Source organism: Caretta caretta, chromosome 4 (genome assembly GCF_965140235.1).
Source record: "Caretta caretta isolate rCarCar2 chromosome 4, rCarCar1.hap1, whole genome shotgun sequence".
NCBI lineage: Eukaryota > Metazoa > Chordata > Testudines > Cheloniidae > Caretta > Caretta caretta.
The window spans coordinates 128,279,520-128,305,585 of record NC_134209.1 but is presented as its reverse complement, the minus strand read 5'-3'; the positions used below and the strand labels follow the sequence as shown (position 1 = coordinate 128,305,585).

Genomic DNA, 26,066 nt, shown 5'->3' with positions numbered 1-26,066 from the left:
GAAGTGTTCAATAACTATTTTTGTTATATATTTGGAAAGTTGCAGTCTGACTTATGCACAGCTTAGAAAGATAATTCATTACTTTCTGCTTTGACAGTAACAAGGGAGGACATTTAAACAGCAGCTGGTAAAGTTAAACATTTTAAAATCTTCAGGATTGGATAAATTGCACCCAAGAGTTTTAAAAGAATTGGTTATTTGAAAGAAATGAGTTCTCTGAGCCACTGACATTAACATTTAACAAATCTTGGAATACTGTGAAAGTCCCAAAGGGCTTAAAAGTAAACAAACAACCCCCCCCCCCGAAAACTGCATGCTGTGCCAATATTTAAAAGGATTTGGATAACTGTAGCCTAACATCAATACTGTGCAAAATCATGGAAAAAGATTAAGTAAACAAAGACTATCCAGGGCAGGTGTTTGTCTAACCTGTTCTAAAAAGCCTCCAGCAACTGGGATTCCATAACTTTCTTAGGCAATCTGTTCCAGTACTTAACTATCCTTAGAGCTAGAAAGTGTTGTTTTCTAATATCTAACCAGAATCTCTCTTGCTGCAAAGTAAGCTGATTACTACTTGTGCTATTCTCTGTGGATATGGAGAATAGTGGATCACCATCCTCTTTGTAACAATCTTTTACATATTTGAAGACTGTGATTTCCCTCAGACTTCTCTTCTCTAGACTAAACATTCCCAGTTCTTTCAACCTTTCCTCAGAAGACATATTTCCTAAACTACTTCTCCTCTGGACTTCAAGTTGTTCACATCTTTCTTAAAGAGTGGTGCTCAAATCTGGACACAGTACTCCAACTGAGGCCTCACCAGTGCCAAATAGAGCGTATCAGTTATCTCCCATGTCTGACAGATGGCACCCTGTTTATACACCCCAGAATGACATTTGCCTTTTTCTCAGCCGCATCATACTGTTGACTCATATTCAATTTATGATCCAGGATAACCTGCACATCCTTTTCAGCAGTACTTCTGCCTAGCCAATTATTCCCCGTTTTGTACATTTGATATTTTCCTTCCTAAGTGTAGTACTTTGTATTTGTCTTTACTGAATTTCATGTTACTGACTTTTAGATTATTTCTCCAATTTATCAAGGTCATTTTTTTATTTTAATCCTGTCCTTCAAAATGCTTGAAACCTCTCTGCATGCCATCTGCAAATTGTATAAGCACATTCTCCACTCCATGCTCCAGGTCACTATTTTGAATAGTACCAAACCCCAGACAGATCCCCGGGGGACCCCGCTTGATATGCCCTCCTAGCTTCACAGTGAACAGTATTCAAGAGCGATAACTACTCTTTGAGTTTGGTCTTTCAACTGGTTGTGCACCCTCCTTATAGTAATTGCATCTCGATTATATTTTATTAATTTTCTTATGAGAATATCGCGTGGAACTCTGTCAAAAGCCTTATTAAAGTCTAGCTATATCATTTCTACTGCTTCCCCTGTATCCATTAGGCTGGTTACTCTGTCATAGAAGGAAATTAGACAGGTTGGCATGATTTGTTCCTGACAAATTGATATTGGTTATTACTTACCACCTTGTTATCCTACAGATTTGAGCAAATCTGTGAACCTGTTTATTTGAGAATTTATTCCAGTATCTTTCCAGGTGTCCAAGTTAGGCTGACTGGTCTATGAATTCCCCGAGTCCTCTTTTTTCCCCTTTGTGAAGTTAGGTATTATAATTGCCCTTCTCTAGTTCTCTGCATTGGTGAACTCATACTTTTCAGAATGTACCATTTTATAATTTTATACTGTAATTTGGTGATTCTGAATCTAAGAACAATTGGACTAGAACTCTTACTAGAAACTTAAGGTTACCACTAAAATTCATTTTCCTGGACTTTCAATAAGGTTTTCCTTTGTTGTTACGATTTGTTTTTTCTTACTGTTCTGAGGAAGAGAGACAATAAGTCTACTAGCAAGTACAGTATTTCCATTTATAACTGTTATAATCCATCAATTCCTTTTCTGATAGTGGGCATTCATGATAACCCAGTATTCCGAAGTATTTTGATTTTTCTAACCTCACCAAACCTGCTTGGGCTAACAGTGAAATTTGAACCCAGGATCTTCAGAGCTAAAAAACCAAAGACCCTACTGCTAGAGCTAAGGAACTATGTGCATTAGATAAAAACAGTAGCAGACTCATAAATCTCTTATGTGGATCACTCAGGTAGGACAGAGACCACAAATGCTTAGTTTTGGTAACAGAAAAATACTTTATTTTTGCAGCTCTAATATTATTGTTGGATCCTGACTACTGACACTAAATTTTCTTTTGGAAAATTTGTCTACAGTTCAGATGTTCTTACCTTCAAGCATATAAAAATCCCACCGTTTACTAATTACTGTATGCATCCAAAACTCCATAAACTTGGATGTGCAGCATAATAAATGGATGTGTTGTTATGGGGTAACTTTTAAGCATTTTGCTTGTATTGTCCTCCTTTGCTGATTATCATTCTGCTTGCTTCAGTTCTGATTCCGGTTTGTTACTTCTAGTTTCTTCTTCATTTCTGTTCCTACACTATTTAAACAAGGTTCAGTTTTACACTGAGAAGAAGTCTAACTACAATAATTAGCTTACTGTGTTTGTAGTGCCTTAAAAGTATTATGAAACGAAGTCTGCATGATTGGGAATATTTTGATGGTATATAAATATTGGCTTTCACTACATTGGATTTTCCATTTGATTTGAGGTACAGTGTGATTAGTGGCTGCAAATTTATACAAAAGAGCTCAGGATGAAGGCTTTAAATCACTTAACACTGGGCAGTCCCAGTTAATTACTGAACTATGTAAATTAATGTTAGCTAATAGAGACACTAATATTTTTGTCTTCATTTTTAAATTTTTTATTAGTATTGCTGCAAAGCATAGATTTATAAAGATAAGTAGATTATAAAATCTAGTACATAAGAGTTATTTGTCTTCATGAATGAAACTTCAGAGAATACAGCAAGGAGTTTTTATATTATTTCAAATAATCAGATACAAGAGTCAATACTTTTGATCAACTTAATATAACACAATATCGAGCAGGTAGAGAAGGAAATATAGAGGAAGAGGGTGAATTCGCTAACAGGGTATCTGTTTGGTTTACATGTCTGTCTTTTAAACCCCCCCCCAAAAAAAAATTGCTAAAGAACCCCAGAAACATATGGAATTAAAATAATCTAAAATAAAAAACCACAAAACTATTGATCAAAACAAGCTATTAAGCTGAGAATTTTTGTGATTACCTCCAGCTATTATTTTCTCAGGAGATGTTCTGTTTAGCTTTATGAAAAATAATCAGAAATGGAAGAAGATGGTACATGTTGTTTTATGTAAAAGGAATGCGGTGTGTGAGACTAATTACTATGCATTCAGAGTCTATATTACACCAAATGCAGTGTATTGAGCTATTTTCCAAATAGCAATTAGAACTCTACAAGTCAGTTATACTTGAAAGGAGGCTAGATATTGTAAGTGTGATAGATGTATCCATTTTTCCTACAGAGAACAGCAATGTCGTTTTTATGCATCTTACTGTTATCTGGGAATCAATTGAGTATGAAGTAATGTATGATTTAACAGCTTTGGAAGACGAAGGCTTTTTTCCCAGCTGTTGTGTGTGTTACATGTCAGTGATAAAGGGAATACTGCATTTCTTCATATATCGAAGCTGCTGGCGCAATTCATTTCACAGTCATCTTTAAAGCATGCAACCCAAAGGTACTCAGTGTGGAACCTGAAATGCATTATTTAAAAAATAAACCTAACCTAAAGGAAGATGTATTTTTTAAAATATGCATCCCAAACTAAACAAAACCACTCTCAATTCCCCCACTTTACCCCAAATATTGCAAATCCCCAAACCAAGACACTTGTTTCCAAAATAATATTCTTAGTACTTTTTCATCTATATGTCTTGTTTTCCTAACCCCCCTTAGGCATTTTTGAATCTCTCCCCATAATTACTTACTTGCATGTACCTACTGTATTGTTAGGAGGAAGCCTACTTTACAAAAGAGGATAGGTGCTATGATCCCTGTTTTATAGATGGGAAACTGAGACACAGAGCTGTGAAACCACTTGTCCAAAATCACATAACAGGTCAAAGTTAGAACTACGAATATATCCCAGCTCTCCTGACTTTCTATGCATTGCATTATGCACTTAATGTTGCTAACTGATCAAAATGTAATCATGTATAATATTCTTTATAGAACCCGAGTATTCTAAAAACAAGAGAATGAATAATTAAGATGTCAGAAATCATACAGTGCTCACAAATTAAACAGTCTTTCCAAGGATAAAGAAATTGCTGTTTCACCACAACATATCATAATAACCTTATCACTAGCCTGTGGATTATTGGGTTTTTTATGTATTTTTTTCTCGATATTTTGATTGTGTTTTTAAAGTAGTGTGCTAAATGGGAAATAAAATATATCAGTGATTCTAGAATCGTTCAAGTACTTGTAATTGCTGCTTTCGAGGACAACATTGTATATGTAGGAGGAAAATAAATATGTAATTTATTTTTGGTAGAATTACTTACATATGTGGACTTGCATTACATAATTTTATGTTTTGTTTTCCAACAGTTTATGCGGTGGTTACTTTTTATCAATAAATTCAAAATATAGTATTTATTTTGGGTGATAATATACAGAAGCTTTTTCCCCACATCTTAGTTTCTGTGTGATTTTTTTTCTCTTCATTTTATCCAAGGTGGCTTCCTCCTAATAATACAGTAGGTACATGCAAGTAAGTAATTATGGGGAGAGATTCAAAAATGCCTAAGGGGGGTTAGGAAAACAAGACCCACTGAAAGTCATCTAAATCCCTCCTATGTCCCTGAGTTGCTTTTGAAACTTTCCCCCTTAGTTTGCTTTGGGAGAGCTTTAGATATAAGGCATCTCATGTTCTTTATTTAAAATTATGTGGGAGCCATACAATCCTTTTGTCTACTGTACAATGGAATATTTTAATTTTGCTACATATTTAATTAATGGAATAATTATTACTATAAGAAAACATCTGTTTATTTCAGACAGGAGGTTTGTGTGCAGAATGACAGTAAGTTTAGGATTCTGAATAGATGTTACTCTTCCTAAAATGTAAGAACTGTTTTCTGATTTTATTGGAATCAAGACCAAAACTCCCACCCACTTCAATTGTACCAGCATATGACCCCACGTAAAATTTGAATGCAGTTTTGTTGTGTGTGTGTGTGTGTGTTCTGAATGGATGAGGAGAGAGGATGCAGGGATAGACCAAAAAAAAAATACCCGCGCAAAAGCCAAAAATGAGTTAGTCTGTGGTAGAGCTCGTCGGGAAATTTTCAGCAAAACAGGGTCTTGAACTTGGGTCTCCCATATGCCATATGAGTAAACCCACCCTCAGGCTATTTGTGTGGGTGTGATTGATTTATTGATTGTGATTTTTCATCCAAAAATATTGAAAGGTCTATTTTGGGATGATGCAGAATGGGAAAATTTTCATGGAAGAAGAAGACCGTTTCTCACCCAGCTCTACTCTGAGGTTTGAAACACAGTTGGTTTACAGGAAGCTGTCAGTAGCACATGTACGTCCAATAATATAGAACTACGTGTTAGACACCATACAGGCACTGCAAGGATGGTCCCATATAAGTACCTAGATGTATAGTACTGTGTCCCAGGTGCTTTCGGTTGTCTTCAGGAGAGAGCACTTCCTCTGCATCCCTCAGGCAGCTTCTGAGGTATATTAAAAGATGAGTCTCCCTCTGTACCCTACGTACTTTACAGAATGCACCACTGCATGCTTTGTAAAGTGCACATAAGATTCACAAGGATTGAGACAAGGACTTCAGGCCCTGTGCATCTTGTCAAATGCATAATCATGTGTGGGAGGTCACTGCACTTTATAAGGGACTAAAACAAAGGCTTCCAAATGGACAAGCAGCTTAATTCCCCAGTCCCCATCACTTGATGTCTTCAAAGGGGGCTGTGGCTGGCTGGAAGCTTTTAGAGGACAGTGGATTGTCAGGTTGTGGAGGGATGTAGGGAACAGTGTTATGGGGAGAGATGGTTTGCATGAGAAGAAACGCAAGTTGTCCTAGCAGGCACCTTCCACAATTGCAAAACTATTGAGTGTCATGGAATAAGAGCACTCCTATTGTGTGGCTCCTTAACACGCCTACAGCTACAGAAACGCCTGTCAGCTGGTGAAGCTTGTGAGAGAGGTCGCTGTGGCCTCCTAGGAGGTGGGGTCAAGGAGCCATTAACTTTGGAACTCTTCTGTGGACATTAGCAGTGTACTTATCTCCTGTACAGGCCCAACAGAGGAAGAGGAGAGGGAAGTCCTCTTTCTGCACACCTTGGGAGGACCAAGCAAGAACAGTTTAAGTCCAGTGGTTTTCAGAAAGATAGGAGAGGCTGTAAACAGGGGTTAGAATGGGAACTTCTATACAATCATAATTTCAGTGGTGGCTGTTCTGCTATAATATTGAACAGAACCTTCACAACAAGAAGGTGCAACCAAAACAAAACTAGGTCCTAGCCTTGTTTCAAAAATGGAATCTGAAATACTCATTGATCAAGTACTACAGGATATATTCATAAACAGAATTGTGAACACAATATTGGAGAAGGATGATAAGTTTGTATGTCTTTTCCATTTCTGTGCACTCATAATATGGTGCTGCTTAATAACTCATATTAGTGTGAAATCAAATTCCCATGAACCTAGGTATGTGGTAAATGTGAGTTTCCTGGGTGGTTTTCTTCACTCAGTGGTAGTGCGCTTGATGTTGCGATTGATGTCCGGGATTGCAGTCTCTCATTCTTAAATATTGTAAATGTATAAGAATTTGCATGCTGTAAATAAAAAGGTCTACATGTTCTCCAGTTTAGTATGTAAAAATTGTTGCAAGGAACAAAATCTCTACTCTTGGAAAATTTCCAGGATCCTACTGCAATTCACTCATGCTTATGTGCTCAGAAGTTGCAGGCAGCTTTACTCTGATTAAATGCTATCAATAGTACCTGAGACAAGGTGGGCGAGGTAACGTCTTTTATTGGACACACTTCTGTTGGTGGAAGGGCTTTTGAGCTTCATTAACCTCTTCCTCCGGTCTAGGGAAGGTAATCAGAGTGTCTTCAATAATACCTGTTCAGTAAGTGGCACCTTATTAGAGTTCTTCTTCTCATCCTCTAATGTCTAAGGCTGCAATTCAGCAAAGTGCTTAGGCATATGCTTAAGTTCACCCTGTTCAGCAAAGCACTCAAGCTTTGAACTGTTTAAAATTAAGTACGTGCTTATGTTACTTCATTCCACAGACCTACTGCTCTCTGCAGTTAAAACCACAGTTTGGATTTGTGTGCTAGAAAATGTAAGACATTTAATTAAAGCCTTGTAATTATTATCTTTGTTAATAGCCTTGACTAGTATAGGCCAATTTATGTTCATAAAGTATTAGAAACGGAATTAAGAAATTTTCCATCTCTTCTTATGAATACTTTATAAATCCTTGCCAAGCTAGTTACTTGCAAGGAGAAATATCCAAGTGTGCTTTTCCTGAAAATTCCTAATAAGAGTATGTGCTGAAAATGCTTCTATAAACTGAGTGTCTGAGACTAGGAAACCATGGATATCTGGTCTATAAAATTGGTTTTAATATGCTTAAACATCAATCCTAAACTGCTAAAATATGTAGTGCAGCCTCCCCAAGGCAAGTGCCTTTTATTTAAGACCATCATGTTCATCTTACTAGATCTATACAAATTGCATATTCCTTTAACAAAAAATCCAAATTTTGAAAGTCTATTATAAATTTTACCAGGTACAAAATAATTTAAAAATAAACAAAATATATACACACACATACAAAATGGGAGGTGACTGCCGAGGAAGGATTACTGCAGAAAGGAATCTGGGGGTCATAGTGGATCACAAGCTAAATATGAGTCAACAGTGTAATGCTGTTGCAAAAAAAAGCAAACATTATTCTGGGATGTATTAACAGGAGCATTGTAAGCAAGACACAAGAAGTAATTCTTCTGCTCTACTCCGCGCTGATTAGGCCTCAACTGGAGTATTGCGTCCAGTTCTGGGAGCCACATTTCAGGAAAGATGTGGACAGATTAGAGAAAGTCCAGAGAAGAGTAACAAAAATGATTAAAGGTCTAGAAAACATGACCTATATGGGAAGATTGAAAAAATTGGGTTTGTTTAGTCTGGAGAAGAGAAGACTGAGAGGGGACATAACAGTTTAAGTACATAAAAGGTGGTTACAAGGAGGCGGGAGAAAAATTGTTCTCCTTAATCTCTGAGGATAGGGCAAGAAGCAATGGGCTCAAATTGCAGCAAGGGCGGTTAAGGCTGGACATTAGGAAAAACTTCCTAACTGTCAGAGTGGTTAAGCACTGGAATAAATTGCCTAGGGAGGTTGTGGAATCTCCATCATTGTCCAACCTGCTCTTAAAAATCCCCAAACACCTGTCAGGGATGGTGTAGATAATACGTAGTCCTGCCTTGAGTGCAGAGAACTGGACTAGATGACCTTTCGAGATCCCTTTCAGTTCTATGATTCTATGATGAAACAATAACAGGAGCAAGCTTACTGATCTAATTTAAAAAAATCCCTTTAGCATCTTGATGGATAGAAGGTTACTTTCATTATGGGTCCTTGACTTTCCCTTCTTAGGATTCACTAAATCATAGGAAAGAGTCTATTGCTGCATGTAGACTGCTGTATTATTAATCTTTGGCTTAAAGGCAGAAGATGAAATCATTCTGTGAAGGAAAAATCTTGGTAAAAGAGACATTTTTTTAAATGGAATCAGTGTTCTCTGCCTGGCAGTTTAGTCACTAACCAAACAGAACAGCAATTGGTTTTGCCTGATGTCTAGGAAGATTCTTTTTAACTGACATTTCTTGCCCACATGTTTTCTGCCTCTCTTTATTTATTCTAATATTTCAGTCATGATGACTAATTAACAATTTTACCTGCTAGAAATCAAGTTGAATCTGAGTAGTATTGATTAATTTTGAAATCAAAGCTGAAATTCTGAATTTTGCATGGAAATTTCTAGTAAAATATAAAATATTTTGCATATAAAATAACATGCCAGACACACTATTTCTTATTCTGAAAGCATATGACTCATGTACCCTAAAGACTTCTCTCCAGTAAATTCCGTATGTTTAGCAGAGAATTGCTTTACATATGTCTGGATTTTTTAGAAATTAGTGGTTTTTTACAGAAGACACAGAAGCATGACTTCTGTTGTAACTTTTAAGCAAACATTAGTCCTCGGACTTTAGACTTTTTCACAGTCCCATGGAGAAAAATTGTTTTTTTTGTATCTTGCATGTTATATAGTATTTATAAAGGTACAACATGTTTATAAAGCTACAGCACAGCATTTATCAGGGACTTGTTAGCATGTGGCTGAAATGTTTCATTAAAGTTTAACATCTGTAGATTGGTAGACATATTATACAGCAATTTCTCATTTTGTTTTTAGGAAGAAAAGTCTAGAACAATCTATTAATCATTTCGGTGATGGTTCTGAAGAAGAGAATGGCTTCTGATGGTGACAGAGTGCATCCTTTGTATCCATAAAAAGATAAGTCAGAAGAAGAGAAATTGGAACTATTGATTGATATTTGTTCAGCTGATGGGGTTTCCTGACACCACTGAAGAAGTCTAATGGATTTTCCATCACTAACATCACTGGAATGGTATGAAAATGGGACACAATCTTTCCTGGCAGAGTTGTTGTAAAATATTCGGTTAGGTAGTATTTGCTGACCACATAAAACGTTTCCCATCTCCTCCCCCCCAACCAAAAACTTAAGTCACCAGTTGAATCTTAACCCATTTTGTAAGATTTTTAATTTTATTTTACATTATTCTTACATGCTTGTTTTAATTTAAAGGGTGATGGTTTCTACCCTGCAGAGGGAATTAATAAGCTGATAATCCACAAACTACTGCTGCAAGGAGAACTTGTCAATATGGGGGGCGGGGAAGAAGGGAGCAGTGTTTCAAATTCACTTTTTTTCCCTCCATCATTTTCTTCCATTTTTGCCATATGATATAATTTGTTTTCAAGTACTGCCAAGGCAATGATACATTCAAAGTACACACACACATAACTCTGACCAGAGACAATGGCAGTTTCCTGTCTTAACGGACTGCAGGATTACACACTGGGTGCTTTTGTGACGCTATATGTCAGGTTGCACCTTGTAAATTTATTAAATGAGCTGTTCAAGCTTCTGAATAGAGAGATTCAAATTTTGCCAAACTCTGGAATATTCTTTCCTTTTTCCAGTGTCATTTTGTTCACAATCTTACTGCATTGCCTCATGCCCTTGATCAAGAGCACTGACAGCTGTGGGATATTCAGCCTGTTTAGGACTAGACCATGGCTGGCCCTAATGCAGCTGCACTGGAGGAATATGGGGAGTAATATACACTCTCTCATTGCATGGCCTACCTGCATCTGGGTGCCGGGTATAGGGTGGGGGTTGAGAACAGGCTATATATGCCCATTGCTCCTCCCTGTGAGGGTGTGAGCAGAGAGGGGCATGGGGAGGGGCAGGAAGTAGGAGGTGCCTGGACTTCTCATCTCGCCAGTGTTGCTAATTATTGTGATTTTGTCATGTGTCACAATATTTGATGATTTGCTTCAAGCTCCAGCTCCTGAAGTCAGGTGATTAGATGATGATCTCCGCTTTCATTTTAATCAAGTTAGTTTCTAGCTCTTGTGATTACAGAGAAAAGCTTGGAAATGGGACCCAAGTGTATGATAAAGGCTCAAAAATCAGGAGGCAAAGTGAGAGAACCCAAATGGCTTTATTATTTTTAAAATCATATTAACCCAATCTCATTAGTTTGGGAGGGGGGAAGGGCATGACTTGTGCAGTACTGCTTCCCTCAGAACACACTGACTGATGGAGGTAGTAGAGTGTGAGTGGGGCATAAGTATCTGCACCAGGTATAAAGCTTGTCAAGGTTCCTCCCCCACTCTGAACTCTAGGGTACAGATGTGGGGACCTGCATGAAAAACCTCCTAAGCTTATCTTTACCAGCTTAGGTCAAAACTTCCCCCAGGTACAAAATATTCCACCCTTTGTCCTTGGATTGGCCGCTACCACCACCAAACAAATACTGGTTATTGGGGAAGAGCTGTTTGGAAACATCTTTCCCCCCAAAATACTTCCCAAAACCTTGCACCCCACTTCCTGGACAAGGTTTGGTAAAAAGCCTCACCAATTTGCCTACGTGACTACAGACCCAGACCCTTGGATCTTAGGAACAATGAACAATCCTCCCAACACTTGCACCCCCCCCTTTCCTGGGAAATGTTGGATAAAAAGCCTCACCAATTTGCATAGGTGACTACAGACCCAAACCCTTGGGTCTGAAAACAATGAAAAAGCATTCAGTTTTCTTACAAGAAGACTTTTAATAAAAATAGAAGTAAATAGAAATAAAGAAATCCCCCCTGTAAAATCAGGATGGTAGATACCTTACAGGGTAATTAGATTCAAAACATAGAGAACCCCTCTAGGCAAAACCTTAAGTTACAAAAAAGATACACAGACAGAAATAGTTATTCTATTCAGCACAGTTCTTTTCTCAGCCATTTAAAGAAATCATAATCTAACACGTACCTAGCTAGATTACTTACTAAAAGTTCTAAGACTCCATTCCTGGTCTATCCCCGGCCAAGACAGAATATAGACAGACACACAGACCCTTTGTTTCTCTCCCTCCTCCCAGCTTTTGAAAGTATCTTGTCTCCTCATTGGTCATTTTGGTCAGGTGCCAGCGAGGTTACCTTTAGCTTCTTAACCCTTTACAGGTGAGAGGAGCTTTCCCCTGGCCAGGAGGGATTTTAAAGGGGTTTACCCTTCCCTTTATATTTATGACAAAGCTAGTGAGAATTACACTCTTATTCCCCCTGGGAGCAAGAGGGGATCCTCTCCAAGTCACAGCTCCTTCCTCTGCCTGCTCCTGAGGTGGCACCGTTGTGTACCGCTCCCTGCTCAGGGTATTGAGCAAAGGTTTAATTTAGCAATTAATGATCCTGGTTACAAACCATCTGATAAGCAATTAAGAGGATAGTGCTGGATTTGCTTGATTTCTGAATCTTTAAACTGGTTTTAAAAATACAGTGGTGAGTGTTACCCTGAGTAGAAGTGATGAAAATGTGTTACATTTATGCAGTTAACCCGAAACTTTCCAATGTAGGTGCCTAAAGTTAGATACCCAAATTCACCTGGAATAAGTACCTGATTTGTCAGAGGTTTTGAGTAATGGCAGCTGCCGTTGAGCTTGAACTCACTGGAGGTGAGTTTTGAAGTCAATGGGAGCAGTACGTGCTCAGCAGCTCTGTAAATCAGGCTACCTGCTTCATGCTTAAATGTGGGTTGAAGTGCCTATCTGTAGGCACCCATATTAAAAAGTTTGGTCTAAATGTGGTATAATATCTCCACATCTTATCTTCATGTGGCACATCCTCCACATGAGGATATCGTAAATCAACTGAAATGGAATGGCTCTGGCTCAGTCAGAGCTCAGGGATACTGTACAGTTAATGACTCAAAAGTACGTGGTAACTTCCAGTACAATATTAACATCACTTCACGTTGACTAATTTCTGTCCTCCACATTTCCTGTATGCCCATGTCAAATAAGGCTACCTTGGTGTTTTTGTCTTTTGTGATAGAAGAACAAATTCCATTTCTAAATTTACATACTAAAATATGTGTAGCTCAAGTGTTCTTACTCTTCCATGTTAAGGTATTTTACGAAAGATCAGATGAGAGATGTAAAACAATTCTAGCAATCCAAACACTTGAGGGCGATTTTGATTTCCTTACTTGGAATTCAATGTGAATTTAGCCTATCATATTTAAATACAATAGGAATTTTGCTTGGGTATGGGTTTCAGGAATAGCTCCTTGGAGAGTATCTGAGAATCTCAGTCTACCTTCAAGTTTAGAAGGAATTCATACTTTTGAAAGCTTTTGTCATGACATAGAGTACTTCTAATTACAACCTCACTTCGGTTTATTTTAACCTCTTCATTAAAGACGGTCCCAGAGGTATGTAACTTTTAAAATTGAATCTGAATCCAAATTTCCCACAAAAGTAGGGAGTAGTGGAGGCAATGTTTTGATTATGGGTCATCTCTAATCTAGAAGATAATGGAATATATCATATGCTGTAGCTAGCTGTTCTCTTTTAATAATAATAATAATTAATAATCATAATAAAGGCAGAAAAAGCCTTAAGAGCCACCTATTCCAGAAAGGGTTCTTGTTACATGGAGTTTGTTTTTTTTGCCTTGAATTTGCATTTACCTCTAGAATCACTGCACTACGCATATGTAATTGCTTTTTAAATTTCTTCTGGCCTTCAGTGTTCCCTTGTGCCATATTCCCAGTCCCTTCAGGGTTACTTCTCAGTTTCTCTGTCTTTCCTTATGGCAGGTGACCTCTGCTCTTCTCCTGGAGCTGGGTAATTCAGGCAGTTGTTACCTCTCTCCTTTGGCCAGGAGTGCCCAGTTCTCCTGCATCTGGGTTGTAATTTTAGTCCAGTGCAGGACCTTAGCCAGCTTATCCCTCAGCTTCCCATGTAGTTCTCAGGCTCAGAGGGTTTGGTAGCTGTCTTCTGCTGGTATCTGACCTTTTTATGAGAGACTAGACAGGATATATGCTAGTCCCCATCCCTGATTGTTTGGGTAAGATGGGAGCCTTGCCATGCTCTCTCTGCAAGGCTCCTCAGATCCTTAAAGATACAGTGAAAAGCACCATTCACTCCCAAGACGGCTTCCTCTCTCTCCATATCCCCATTCCATCCTTATGTTGAACTTCTTATATCCATAAACGGCCATGCCACATGTTGCAGGGGGGACTGACAACTAGGCACTACTACCTTTAAGGGGCAGACTACCCTATCACAATGAGATTTTATGGTTGGAAAGAGGTAGGGGAAGGACTACAAAACAAAACAATTTTTTTTAATTCTAGTCAATTAAAAAGGAGTCTCTGGTCTATTTATACTGGATCCTAATGGGAAACTGAGGCAAATATTCACTAGTAGTGTTGTCTAGTTCAGTAATCAGAGCAAGGGCCTGGGAATCAGGATTCTAGGTTTCTGTTCCTTGTTTGCTACTGATCTGAGCAGAGAGGTGTTACTTTGGGCAAGTCACTTGACTCCTATAAATCTGTTTACCTATGTGTTAATTGAGTATGTTACTTGCATATTATTGTTGTTGTTACATTATAAGTTAATGTTTGTGAACACTTTGTCTATATGTCTTTAATTTAAGGATCTCAAACACCAAGTGCTAAAGACTGTTTTTGTCTTCGGTAATAATACAACCCCTGAATTAGCAAAAACATATTAGGTACAAAAGCAATATTTGTGTGCCCAATTGCAAATACCTTAAGAATGCCATAATTGTGTCATATAATTTGGTGATGAAGACTAAATGGATATTTAAAAAATTGAAGTCAATTTGCCAACTAATTCACTGCCAGGCGTAAGTGCTGCTGTTCCTGCATTCTGTGAATAACTTGGTGTTCCATAGGTGATAAGGAAGAAAATCCGATTTCGTTTCTGTAACTAATCAATATGCAAACTAATCTACAATTTCCTACTTATTTGGAATTAGAGTTCTTTGTATGGTATTGATACACTCCTTGAATATTATATAAATCTGATTTAAATAAACAAACACTTTACCTGGACACATGCTTGGGAATATAATTGGAGTTAAAGGAGCTTAGTATTTTTGGATCTGATTTTCAGGTGGCATGCAATTTTCCATAGCATATGCAACCTTATAATATATTACTATTATAATTACAGAATTGTTTCTGTAAATAATAACTAATAGTGACGTATTTCCTGACTCCCTTAAGGCGAGAGGTTGTAATGGAACTTTAAGTTAATATTGTACAGTTTCCTGTTCTATTTACAACATGAATTAAATGTAATGACGCCTGTTGAAGTCAGTCGGAAACTCCCACTGGCTTCAGATGACACAAGATCAGGCCCAGTGTCAGTTGTGAATGCTCAGTCTCTCTCAGGATCAGGTCCTAAATAAGAAGTGATTCATGTTTTTGTTAATGTCTGCTCTTTAACATGACAAGAAGGAAATCAATTTCTGGGAAACAGGGTTGGAGTGTGTGCATATTTAGATAATGAGGTGTTGTGTGGGGGAAAAGTTACATATGTGCTACTTTTACTTTTCTGGTCTTTGTTTTCTACCTCTATAAAAGCACAGTATACTGTATCTTATTGGGTATGCTAGAGAAAAGTACTACAAATTTTTAATGCTTTTTATGTAATTGCTTGAAGTAACACAGATTTATTTTATAATCCATTCAATGACTTTTGTTTGTTGATGTCTCATTTTGTCAAACCGTGCTGCAGTCTAATAGGTCGGCTTCTTCTTCTCCGTTTCTTTCAGGATATGAGAGAAATCAGCCATGATGGAAAAGTATTACATGCGGGACTGTGTTGAGGACTACTTGAATTGTTAATGTCTAACACAGAGGGTTGCTTGGCTATTGGTTCAGTGTGGCGGGAGGGATTTTTACCGTAAACTTTAAAAATAACTATGTCCAAGAAAAGCCGTGCCAAGGGAGAGAGATCCGACATGGAGATAGAAGCAGTTCAGGCTGCTAATGAGGAACTACGGATTAAACTGACCAACATCCAGATAGAATTCCAGCAAGAAAAAAGCAAGGTATGTGTTTGCATGCTCTAAGAATGCTTCAGAGTGGTATGTTAGGCTATGAACCAGCAGACAATTTGACACCAATGTCTCTCAAAAATAATGTACTTTCAAAATTAGTTGATATTGGCTTGGATCTCCACACTGTTCTGTGGACTGTACACTGGCTGAGGGACCATGGCCAGAATGAAATGAATAAAGAGTGAAGTATTAAACCGTGAGATGTGTAGTGAAATGTAATTGTTCTAGGTCCAGTCTTATTTAAAATCTTCATTAATAACCTGCAAGAGGGAGTAAATGTCTGTTTGTTAAATATGCAGTGTTGCTAAATCGAGAGGTATTAACAAAATGTGACTATAGGAAATAAAATGAATGATCAGGAGGTTTGTATCAGAGCTTAGTTTTTCAAACTGTGAAAGGAATTGAAGGGAAAGTTGAACTCCTAAGTCACATTCAAAGCATTCCACTTAAGTGCATATGCAGAATGCAGACTGACTGTGGTAATCATTGATGCAGTCCTGATTTGATCCCATTAGGTTGCATGTGTTATTGGCTATTTGCATTTGGAACAGCGGTCTAAATGTTGCTCTTCACACTGTAATTGCTCCAGATATGTGAATAATCAGTGGCAAACCCAAGAGATTTTGTTTATTCATCAATTATATATATTTAAACAGCTGTTAGCATATATAATTTTATTTCCTTGCAGCATGTCAGAAGTGGATGGACCAGTAGGCTTATTATTAATTCATTTAGTACCTTCAGTGCACTTGGCTCCCTACAAAACACAAAGAATTTTATAGACTGGCAGATCCACTCTAATATTTTTTCTGCAGTTACAGATAGTCTCAGAAGTGTTATATGTAACCCATAGCATGAATAAATATGGGTGAGATAATGATGTAAAGAATAAATTCTGATCTCTACACTAAATTTTTCACATAGCTGAGTAAAAGATTTCACATACATCCCTTTGTATGTGGATTCAGAGACCTGTAGTCAGAGCAAACATTTTATCACTACCCACTAACACTTCCAGGTGGCTCATCTTGTCTTTTTCCATCATTATTTTTAAGGTAGATTTTGAAGCAGAAGCAAAAAATTCTTTCGGTCTGTCATTTGCAAGATATAAAAATGGTCTCGACTAACACTTTTTTTCTGCTTGGTCTTTCATCTGAAGACTGTTCGTTACTGGAACAGGAGAATCTTCATAGGATCTTTGGAGTTGTGATTCTGCATTAGGCTATCAGCTGATCTCCAGCTCTACTTCCTCTTCTGTGCCCTCTATAATTTTCTGAGAGGGTAATGATGCTGGATCTTAGGCTTTGTCTACACTACACAGCTTTTAGCGACACCGCCGTGTTGCTAAAAGTCGGGCAGTGTAAATGCTGTTTGCTGGCACTTTTGCTGACAAAATACTTCCACCCCCTACGAGCTGGATTCACGTTGTCGACAGGAGAGCACTCCTGCCGACAATGAGCCATTTACACTGCCATTTGCTGCGGCAAAACTTTTGTCTTTCGGGGGCAGCAGCTTTTTTAATCACTTGTGAATGACAAAAGTTTTGTCATTCAATTGGCAGTGTAGACAAAGCCTTACACAGGTTTATTATTTTATATAGTTAATTTAAATAAAATGTTGCAGACGAAAACTCAGATTTCTTTTTCTTTCGAACAAGATCTTGCTCAGTTGCCATAATAAATTCAGTATGGAGCTGGTGGAAAATCAGAATTTCTGTCCCCTGGGAAATTGACATTTGTTTTTCATCACAAATTGGGACAAAATGTTAAAATATTTTGCGGAACAGAAAGTTATGAAAAACCTACTTACAGATAGAAATTTTTACTTCTCCTTCTTGCACATTCCTCCTTAGAGTTTACTTTTAAACTGTGGCGTTTGAGCTGCAGCCTGATCCCTTCTTAATGCTTCTTGTGGAACAGTGCAGCCAACGTTATTGCTGTTTCCCTCTGCCTCCCCTTCCCCCACAGATAAAATGAGTAAACTGTAATGCTGGGGGTGGTATAAAGCTTTCTGTGCTTCTTAGTACAGCAGGCCAGGAAGCTTGCTAGCCATTCAGGCCTGTAAACCCAGGGAGAGACTGACAATTGTGCTGTAGCTCCGCTATCCTTTTATAGTATCTCAGTGCTGCGGTGTTTTAAAAGACAATTCTCAGTTTAAATTTCACCGTTCTATCGAATCTGAAAAAAAAATTTTTTTTATTTCTCAGCTATTTTGCTTCATTTTCGTTCTTAAAGTAGCTCATATATACAGGCAACGCCAGTGGCCTGATAGTGTGACTGCTGCATTATTCTACCATTAGAAACCATCTGCTTTGGAAGTTACCTTAAACTTATATTCTCCCAGCTGGAGGGTTGCCATGGTGGAAACTCTGTGTTTATGAAAGGAATCAGGGATATGTGAATGAAAGAAGCCAGGCTGCATTGCCCTAAAATCCAGCACTTCTTTAATGCAGCCAGAACAATTGCACAGCGATACCTGTATCCCCTACAGTGCGGGTGACGCCATCCACACTTCATGTCCCATACTCTCCCTCAAACCACACACCCCTGCCATCCAAGTAGTGAGGGAGGGGATGCTACCTAATCAGTGTGTCTAATGGAGGAGTAAAAGGGTAGATGTGAGTAAGTGGTAAATGGGTAACAGTAAATCTGAAAGGATTAGGCCACACTAGTTGTTTGTTGTTGTCAGAGTATAGGGATAGGGCCTGAGACAGAAGATTAAATCCTGGTCCTACAAAAGTTAATGGGGCTAGGATTTCACCTAGAGAGAAGTGAGTTTGATTGAGGGAATGACCTCGTGTGCTGTCACTGAGTTCTCTGTACTATCAGATCATGAAGCTCCTGCGCAATGATAGAGAAGAGCTAAGAGACATAAGGAAGGTGAGCTAGTAGCAGAGACAGTCCAACAGGTGGCAACGGATGCCTCAGACACCATAGTGAGACACCACAATGGATGCCTCAGACAGCACAGAGGTCTGTGGCCACAGTGGTGGCAATGTTTAGAGCATTGTAGCTCCTGGCTACAGCTGAGGACTTGCCCTTTGAGAGAACAGAGCTATTTAGCAAGTGAAGAAAATTCTCCATACTCTTGAAAGACTCAAAGGCCACTTTGTGGTGCCTGGGGATTTACATTCCAGCCCTGTTTTGCAAGCCATACTGTATGCAAGCCTACTTGAGACCACAGACGCATCCAACCACCACAGGCCACTGGAGTACCATGCCAAGAAAAACTCAAAATACAACAGTTCTCCTCCTCCTCAGCAGCACGCCCCACTCTTATGACACATCAGCAAATTTCTGGAACCACATCAGATCCAGTCAAGTGAGCACCTCTTTTGGAAGCTGCCTTGCCCTATTCCATCGGGTGTGATCTGCCTTGATGTCAGACAGATCGGTGTCAGAAATCATTGCCCATGACTACCACATCCCTTTCTAGGGCCCGGCATCATTGTTTCATCTAGGAGCCACAGAGGAGGTTCCACCAGAGTTCAGGGGATGGAGCTCCTACTCCAGATATCTCCTCATTCAAAAGCAGAAAGGGGTCTTTGTCCTATCCTAGTCCTGGGAGACTCAACAGATCGATATGCCTGGAGCCCATGTTTTTTGCAAATGTTAAATAACAAAATAAAATGACACAGTTGCTCCTAGGGCTCCTATCCTGTGGGGCTGGACTCAGCTCCCCACTGAACGTGTTCTAATCTAGTCCAAGGGCTCACAGTTCCACTTTCTCAAGTTTGGCCTGGCTGCAGCACCGTCATGACAGGGAGGCAAGGGGGTGCCTGGCCCAAACCTGAGCAGTGCTGCAACCCTGTGCACCAGATTGCAGGGCGTCTGCCGTAGCCTGGTGGGACAGCAGCTGCTGCTGCAAGGTAAGTGCAGGGCGGGCTCACTCTGTAACCCACAGCCTGAGTGAGGAGCTGGACCCAATGTTGTGGGATAGGAGCCACAGGAGCTGCCACTGCAGCCCACATGGGTGCAGGACCTGACATTTATCCTCTCATTTGCTGAGGCAGTTTTGGCTGTCCAAACCTTTTGCAGATGTCCACACAGTCTCCCATACCCCACCAGCCTGCCAGGACATAATATCTCAGAACCAAGGTCAGATGCTCAGTCATTACACCGAATGGCTTGGATGTTGGCTGGTTGAGCATTGGTGGCAGAGACTGCTCCCTACAGGTTCAGGAAGCTGCATTTGTCTCTATGCCTTTCTTTTCTTTTCCCCTTTGTGTTTGTCTTGTTTTGTCTTCTGGGAAGCAGCAGCAACAGCTTCAGCCCATCTTAACTGTCCTTTTGAGGAAAAGAGAAGTTAGTTATTTCTATCTTAGATACCATCTAAAAGACTGTCAAAAAGGATACTTTTCTAAAAACTCTCTGCAGCTAAAGAGAAAGGGATGTTGTTAAAGTGAAAGCCTTATTTAATATCATGTCTTTCAGATGCTTTGCCCAGTTTAACTACTTTTCTGTATCTCTGTTCAAATGTTACAAAGGATTTTTAATGGTGTGTTTACCATGGTGCTAAGCAGGATGAAGCCTCTGAATACTAAACTCTGAACCTTGTATCAAACTGTTTATTATGTTGGACAGTGACTGAGTTATATGAACATCCTTGGCCCATGTATCCACCTAACTTAATGCAACAGTGCTAGCACGGTTTAGGTATGCCTGGGTCATTGCAATTCTAATTTTGGTCTCAAACTTGACAAGTTTTGAGATCTTGAAATAGCACCTGAGATTCAGCCTAAATGAGATGTTTCACCCCAGTGGACTCGGTGTATTAGTTTTATGATTTCTAAATTAATTGGCTCCATAAAATCTCCTCATTTCTTGAAATTTCTTTTGGGTGTGGAAGATTGGTACCGCCAAGATGGAATCTATGGCCAGTACAATGCTATGACTGAAAAGTGAGTTTTTAAAACTTAACTCTTTTGATGTATGAAACTTAAGAAAACAACATGGTGTTGTTATAGGAGCAACAATGCTTTTAAATTTTCCTTTATAATGAAGAAAAGTATGGAAAATGTATATAACGTAAAGAAGAATTTAAAACACTGCTGTTGATAAAAAGCAAGAACGAGATTAACCGGAAGAACTGAACATATATAAATCAGTAGTTCTGTCTGCTATATATGGCAGGTACAAAGGGATTTATCTAGTTAACTTTCTGAACCATAAGCAATTTGCAGAGAAATGAAGAGGTACCAGAGAATTGAAGGGGGAAAATATAGTAACCATCTTCAGATAGGGAAGAAAAGATTATTTTGGTAAATATCCTCTATGCTTGTATTAGATAGTAATAAAAATGTATGCTTCAGGGCGTAAGTTAACCATTAACTGCATGGAGTTAGAAAGAAGCTTTCTCTTTGGGCAAGTTATTCCATGATTGTCTGTTGGGTTTTTTTGAAGTATCTGAACCTGACCAAAAACAACAAGGAGTCTGGTGGCACCTTAAAGACTAACAGATTTATTTGGGCATAAGCTTTCGCGGGTAAAACATCACTTCTTCAGATGCATCTCCTTGTTGTTTTTGTGGATACAGACTAACACGGCTTGAACCTGATACTTGAACCTGACCAGTGGTTAGAGACAGGATATATTGAAAAAGATGGATATTCTGATTTGGTAGTTCTATGTTTGTGTCTTATAAACCTACATTCTCAATCCCTAGTAAAATAATGGGGAGGGGAGGGAAACAAGAGAGTACTTATAAGCATCTGAAGGGTAACAAAATATTGAAAATAAGGAGCAGAAAATTATAAAGAATAAATAAGGCCAGCCTCATTTTGATTATAATGTAAAATTAGTAAATGAAGGGAATACAGTAGATTTGATCATCAGATTTCTGGAACGGTAACACATGATTCAGTTGGGTGTGGGAGAAGGGTTATGATCCAAGGATTGACAGACTTCTTTATTGTTAGGAAGAGCATGTAATGAAGCACATTAATTAAACTCACAGATGGTACGAAGTTGGTATGGATAGAGATACAACACAATGGGACCGAAAAGCATTACAAATATTGCCAGGGATAACAATATAAAATTCAAGCCAGTACTTCTGGGGGAAGATATTAACATTCCCACACATTTGGAGGGAGGGAGATGAGAAGGTCATAATACCAAAAGAGACCTGGAGGTGTTGGAGAACAGGAAATTAGATGATATTGCAGTGCAGTATGAAACAATTTCTAATAATTTTCTAGCCCAAATGTGAGCTAGGTTCCTCACAATAAATACACTGCCCCATGTGAGATTGTGTACCGGTTCTTAAAATCTGTAGTAAGAAGCCCAAGATTTTACAATCTAAGGAGCACCAGGAAGGAGAGTGATAAAGAATGGGAGAGAATAGGGAGAGCAGGAAAGGGAAGTTCTGGGTTGGCATGTGTACATCTTGTTGGGGGTGTGGAGGTGCTAAGAGAGTACTTGTGAGCAGTGAAGTTGGGCCTGATGAGGAAAGGAATACAGAGGAGGGTCGATGTGGTGGGAAAAGGATGGTGATAAAGGTCATATAGATAAAAGTGGGTGGCAGGGTGAGGCAAGGCTGACAGGTAAAATGTCTGGTGGCAACAAGAGAGTTGAAATTGGAGGTATCTGATGGTGGGATGGAAAGTGCGAATTCTGACATCAGGAGGACTGAGGTGGTGGCAGTGTAGCTGTAAACCTTTGCACTGTCTGTTGCTTCTGCCACTTTTAGCCTCGGGTTTGGAATAGAGGCATGTAGAAGGAGGTGCCTGATACAGACTACAGGTTGGGAGGCCACTGAAGTTGGTGTCTGGTCTAGTGGAGAGGCCATGGGAGGCTGGGCAGGCAGTGTCCATTAGAACATTTTCTGTAGGATTTGTGTATAAAAAAAATTAAATTCTATAGGATGGTTAATGTTTTATTTCTGATATTCTGTATGAGATCATATACCACACTCATTATTACTATAGTATCTGAGTGCCTTCCAGGAGAACATTAAGCAGTGGGACTAACTTCTGTCTTGTGTGGTCTCTTATCCTCTACCCAGGGAGAGACGTGTGCAGTGGAGTGTTTTGTTCTGGAATTTTTAAAATATGTAATATAATACATATATATGTATGAATGGGGCTATATAATTATGTTAAAGAAGGCAAGGTCGAAGAAATGTGCCTTACACTGGGAGTGGAAGGTGGTGAAATTTGTGATGATCCTTAGTTTCTGAGGGAGTTCACTCCAAAGTCTTGGGCCAGCACCCCAAAAAGCTGTCTCCTGTATAGACAAGATTTACCCTTACTATAGCAAGTTCCATTTTTCCAGAGGAGCAAAGTTGTCAGCCATGGTCTTCATCTTGGCCATTGAGCTCCTTGAAGAGAAGGACTGAGATCTTGAACTTGGTTCAGTATCCTATGGGAAGCCTGTGTCAGGAGTGGAGATAGGTTTGATATATTTGTGGTACCCAGTGTTGCTGTGGAGATGTGCTTCAGTGTTCTCTACCAGCTGGTCCCTAGGGCCTGCGTGCTACATGCCCAACAATACTGCATTGCTGTTATGCAGCCAAGAGATGACAAAGGTGTGAATAACTGAGGCCAGGCCATTTTTTGCCAGGATGGGATGAGGTCTTCTAGACAATCAGAGATGGTAGAAAGTGTTGTTTGCAGATAATGGTACGTGAGCACTCAACATCGGCAAGGAATCCAGAAGCACTACTAAACTATGGACTGAATTGACCAATTGTGAGCGTGTGCCTTCAATTAAAGGAGACTGCTCCATGTCTGTAAACCCTTCAGAATGCTTCCCTTTGTTCTATGTCTTGCTTGGGTTGCAGGAATATAACATTTAAAAAATTAAATCCCATAGGATGGTTCAAAACCTTACAGAAAGGTTATCATTTTCTATTAAATGTAGAGGGTTTTTAGAAAGAAAAGGAGTACTTGTGGCACCTTAGAGACTAACCAATTTATTTGAGCATGAGCTTTCATGAGCTACAGCTCACTTCATCAGATGTATACCGTGGAAACTGCAGCAGACTTTATATACACACAGAGAATATGAAACAATACCTCCTCCCACCCCACTGTCCTGCTGGTAATAGCTTATCTAAAGTGATCAACAGGTGGGCCATTTCCAGCACAAATCCAGGTTTTCTCACCCTCCACCCCCCCACACAAATTCACTCTCCTGCTGGTGCTAGCCCATCCAAAGTGACAACTCTTTACATTATCAAGTCGGGCTATTTCCTGCATAGATCCAGGTTTTCTCACATCCCCTCCACCCCCATACACACACAAACTCACTCTCCTGCTGGTAATAGCTCATCTAAACTGACCACTCTCCAAGTTTAAATCCAAGTTAAACCAGAACATCTGGGGGGGGGGGGTAGGAAAAAACAAGAGGAAACAGGCTACCTTGCATAATGACTTAGCCACTCCCAGTCTCTATTTAAGCCTAAATTAATAGTATCCAATTTGCAAATGAATTCCAATTCAGCAGTTTCTCGCTGGTTTTTAGAGTGATTTTTATAGAAACTCTTACATTTCTATAGAAGCCTATTGGTTTAAGTCCTACTAAATTCCATAGAGGGTTTGCTGGTTCAGTGGCTCCTGATGTCCCTTCTGGTCTCTCTCTAGCTCAGTACATTTTAGCACTGGAACATCATAATCCAGTTCTAGATGATGGACAAGAACGTAAGAAAGGTCATACTGGGTCAGACCAAAGGTCCATCCAGCCCAGTATCCTGTCTACCGACAGTGGTCAATGCCAGGTACCCCAGAGGGAGTGAATCTAACAGGTAATGATCTAGTGATCTCTCTCCTGCCATCCATCTCCACCCTCTGACAAACAGAGGCTAGGGACACCATTCCTTACCCACCCTGGCTAATGGTAACTCATGTTTTTATATACCTCTATGATATCCCCCCTTAGTCTCCTCTTTTCCAAGCTGAAAAGTCCTAGCCTCTTTAATCTCTCCTCATATGGGACCCGTTCCATACCCCTAATCATTTTAGTTGCCCTTTTTGGAACCTTTTCTAATGCCAGTATATCTTTTTTGAGATGAGGGGACCACATCTGTATGCAGTATTCAAGATCTGGACGTACCATGGATTTATATAAGGGCAATAAGATATTCTCCGTCTTATTCTCTATCCCTTTTAATGATTCCAAACATCCCGTTTGCTTTTTTGACTGCTGCTACACACTGCATGGACATCTTCAGAGAACTATCCACGATGACTCCAAGATCTCTTTCCTGATTAGCTGTAGCTAAATTAGCCCCCATCATACTGTATGTATAGTTGGGGTTATTTTTTCCAATGTGCATTACTTTACATTTATCCACATTAAATTTCATTTGCCATTTTGTTGCCCAATCACTTAGTTTTGTGAGATATCTTTGAAGTTCTTCACAGTCTGCTTTGGTTTTAACTATCTTGAGCAGTTTAGTATCATCTGCAAACTTTGCCACTTCACTGTTTACCCCTTTCTCCAGATCATTTATGAATAAGGTGAATAGGATTGGTCCTAGGACTGACCCTTGGGGAACACCACTAGTTACCCCTCTCCATTCTGAAAATTTACCGTTTATTCCTACCCTTTGTTCCCTGTCTTTTAACCAGTTCTCAATCCATGAAAGGATCTTCCCTCTTATCCCATGACAACTTAATTTATTTAAAAGTCTTTGGTGAGGGACCTTGTCAAAGGCTTTCTGAAAATCTAAGTGCACTGTGTTCACGGGATCCCCCTTGTCCATATGTTTGTTGACCCCCTCAAAGAACTCTAATAGATTAGTAAGACATGATCTCCCTTTCCAGAAACCATGTTGACTTTTGCCCAACAATTTATGTTCTTCTGTGTGTCTGACCATTTTATTCTTTACTATTGTTTCAACTAATTTGCCCGGTACGGACGTTAGACTTACCGGTCTGTAATTGCCAGGATCACCTCTAGAGCGCTTCTTAAATATTGGCATTACATTAGCTATCTTCCAGTTGTTGGGTACAGTAGCTGATTTAAAGGACAGGTTACAAACCATAGTTAATAGTTCCGCAATTTCACATTTGAGTTCTTTCAGAACTCTTGGGTGAATGCCATCTGGTCCCGGTGACTTGTTACTGTTAAGTTTCTCAATTAACTCCAAAACCTCATCTAGTGACACTTCAGTCTGTGACAATTCCTCAGATAATTGATCACATCTCTTGGTAATCTGTCCCTATGGTTAATTACTCTCATTTTCAAAATTTGCATCCTGTTTCCAATTTGAACTTCCTCACTCAGCTTTTCTTGCTTCCAGCTATAATGCCATAGCAGTATGGTATTCCATGTTAAAGTGTGTCCT

General features: G+C 39.2%; 1 protein-coding gene across 12 annotated transcripts in view; it reads left to right on the top strand.

Annotated features, from left to right (window-relative positions):
• The window catches only part of JAKMIP1 (janus kinase and microtubule interacting protein 1), a 257,217-nt gene that overhangs the window by 113,780 nt on the left and 117,371 nt on the right, over positions 1-26,066 (top strand). For 11 of the 12 annotated variants that reach the window (XM_075128043.1, XM_075128035.1, XM_075128042.1 and 8 more), the window contains 2 exons: positions 9,519-9,735; positions 15,489-15,767. In XM_075128043.1, coding sequence (XP_074984144.1) covers positions 15,639-15,767 — 129 coding nt within the window. In that variant the 5' untranslated portion in view covers positions 9,519-9,735; positions 15,489-15,638. The remainder of the gene's footprint in view (positions 1-9,518; positions 9,736-15,488; positions 15,768-26,066) is intronic. The other variant, XM_075128044.1, reaches the window with a different exon arrangement.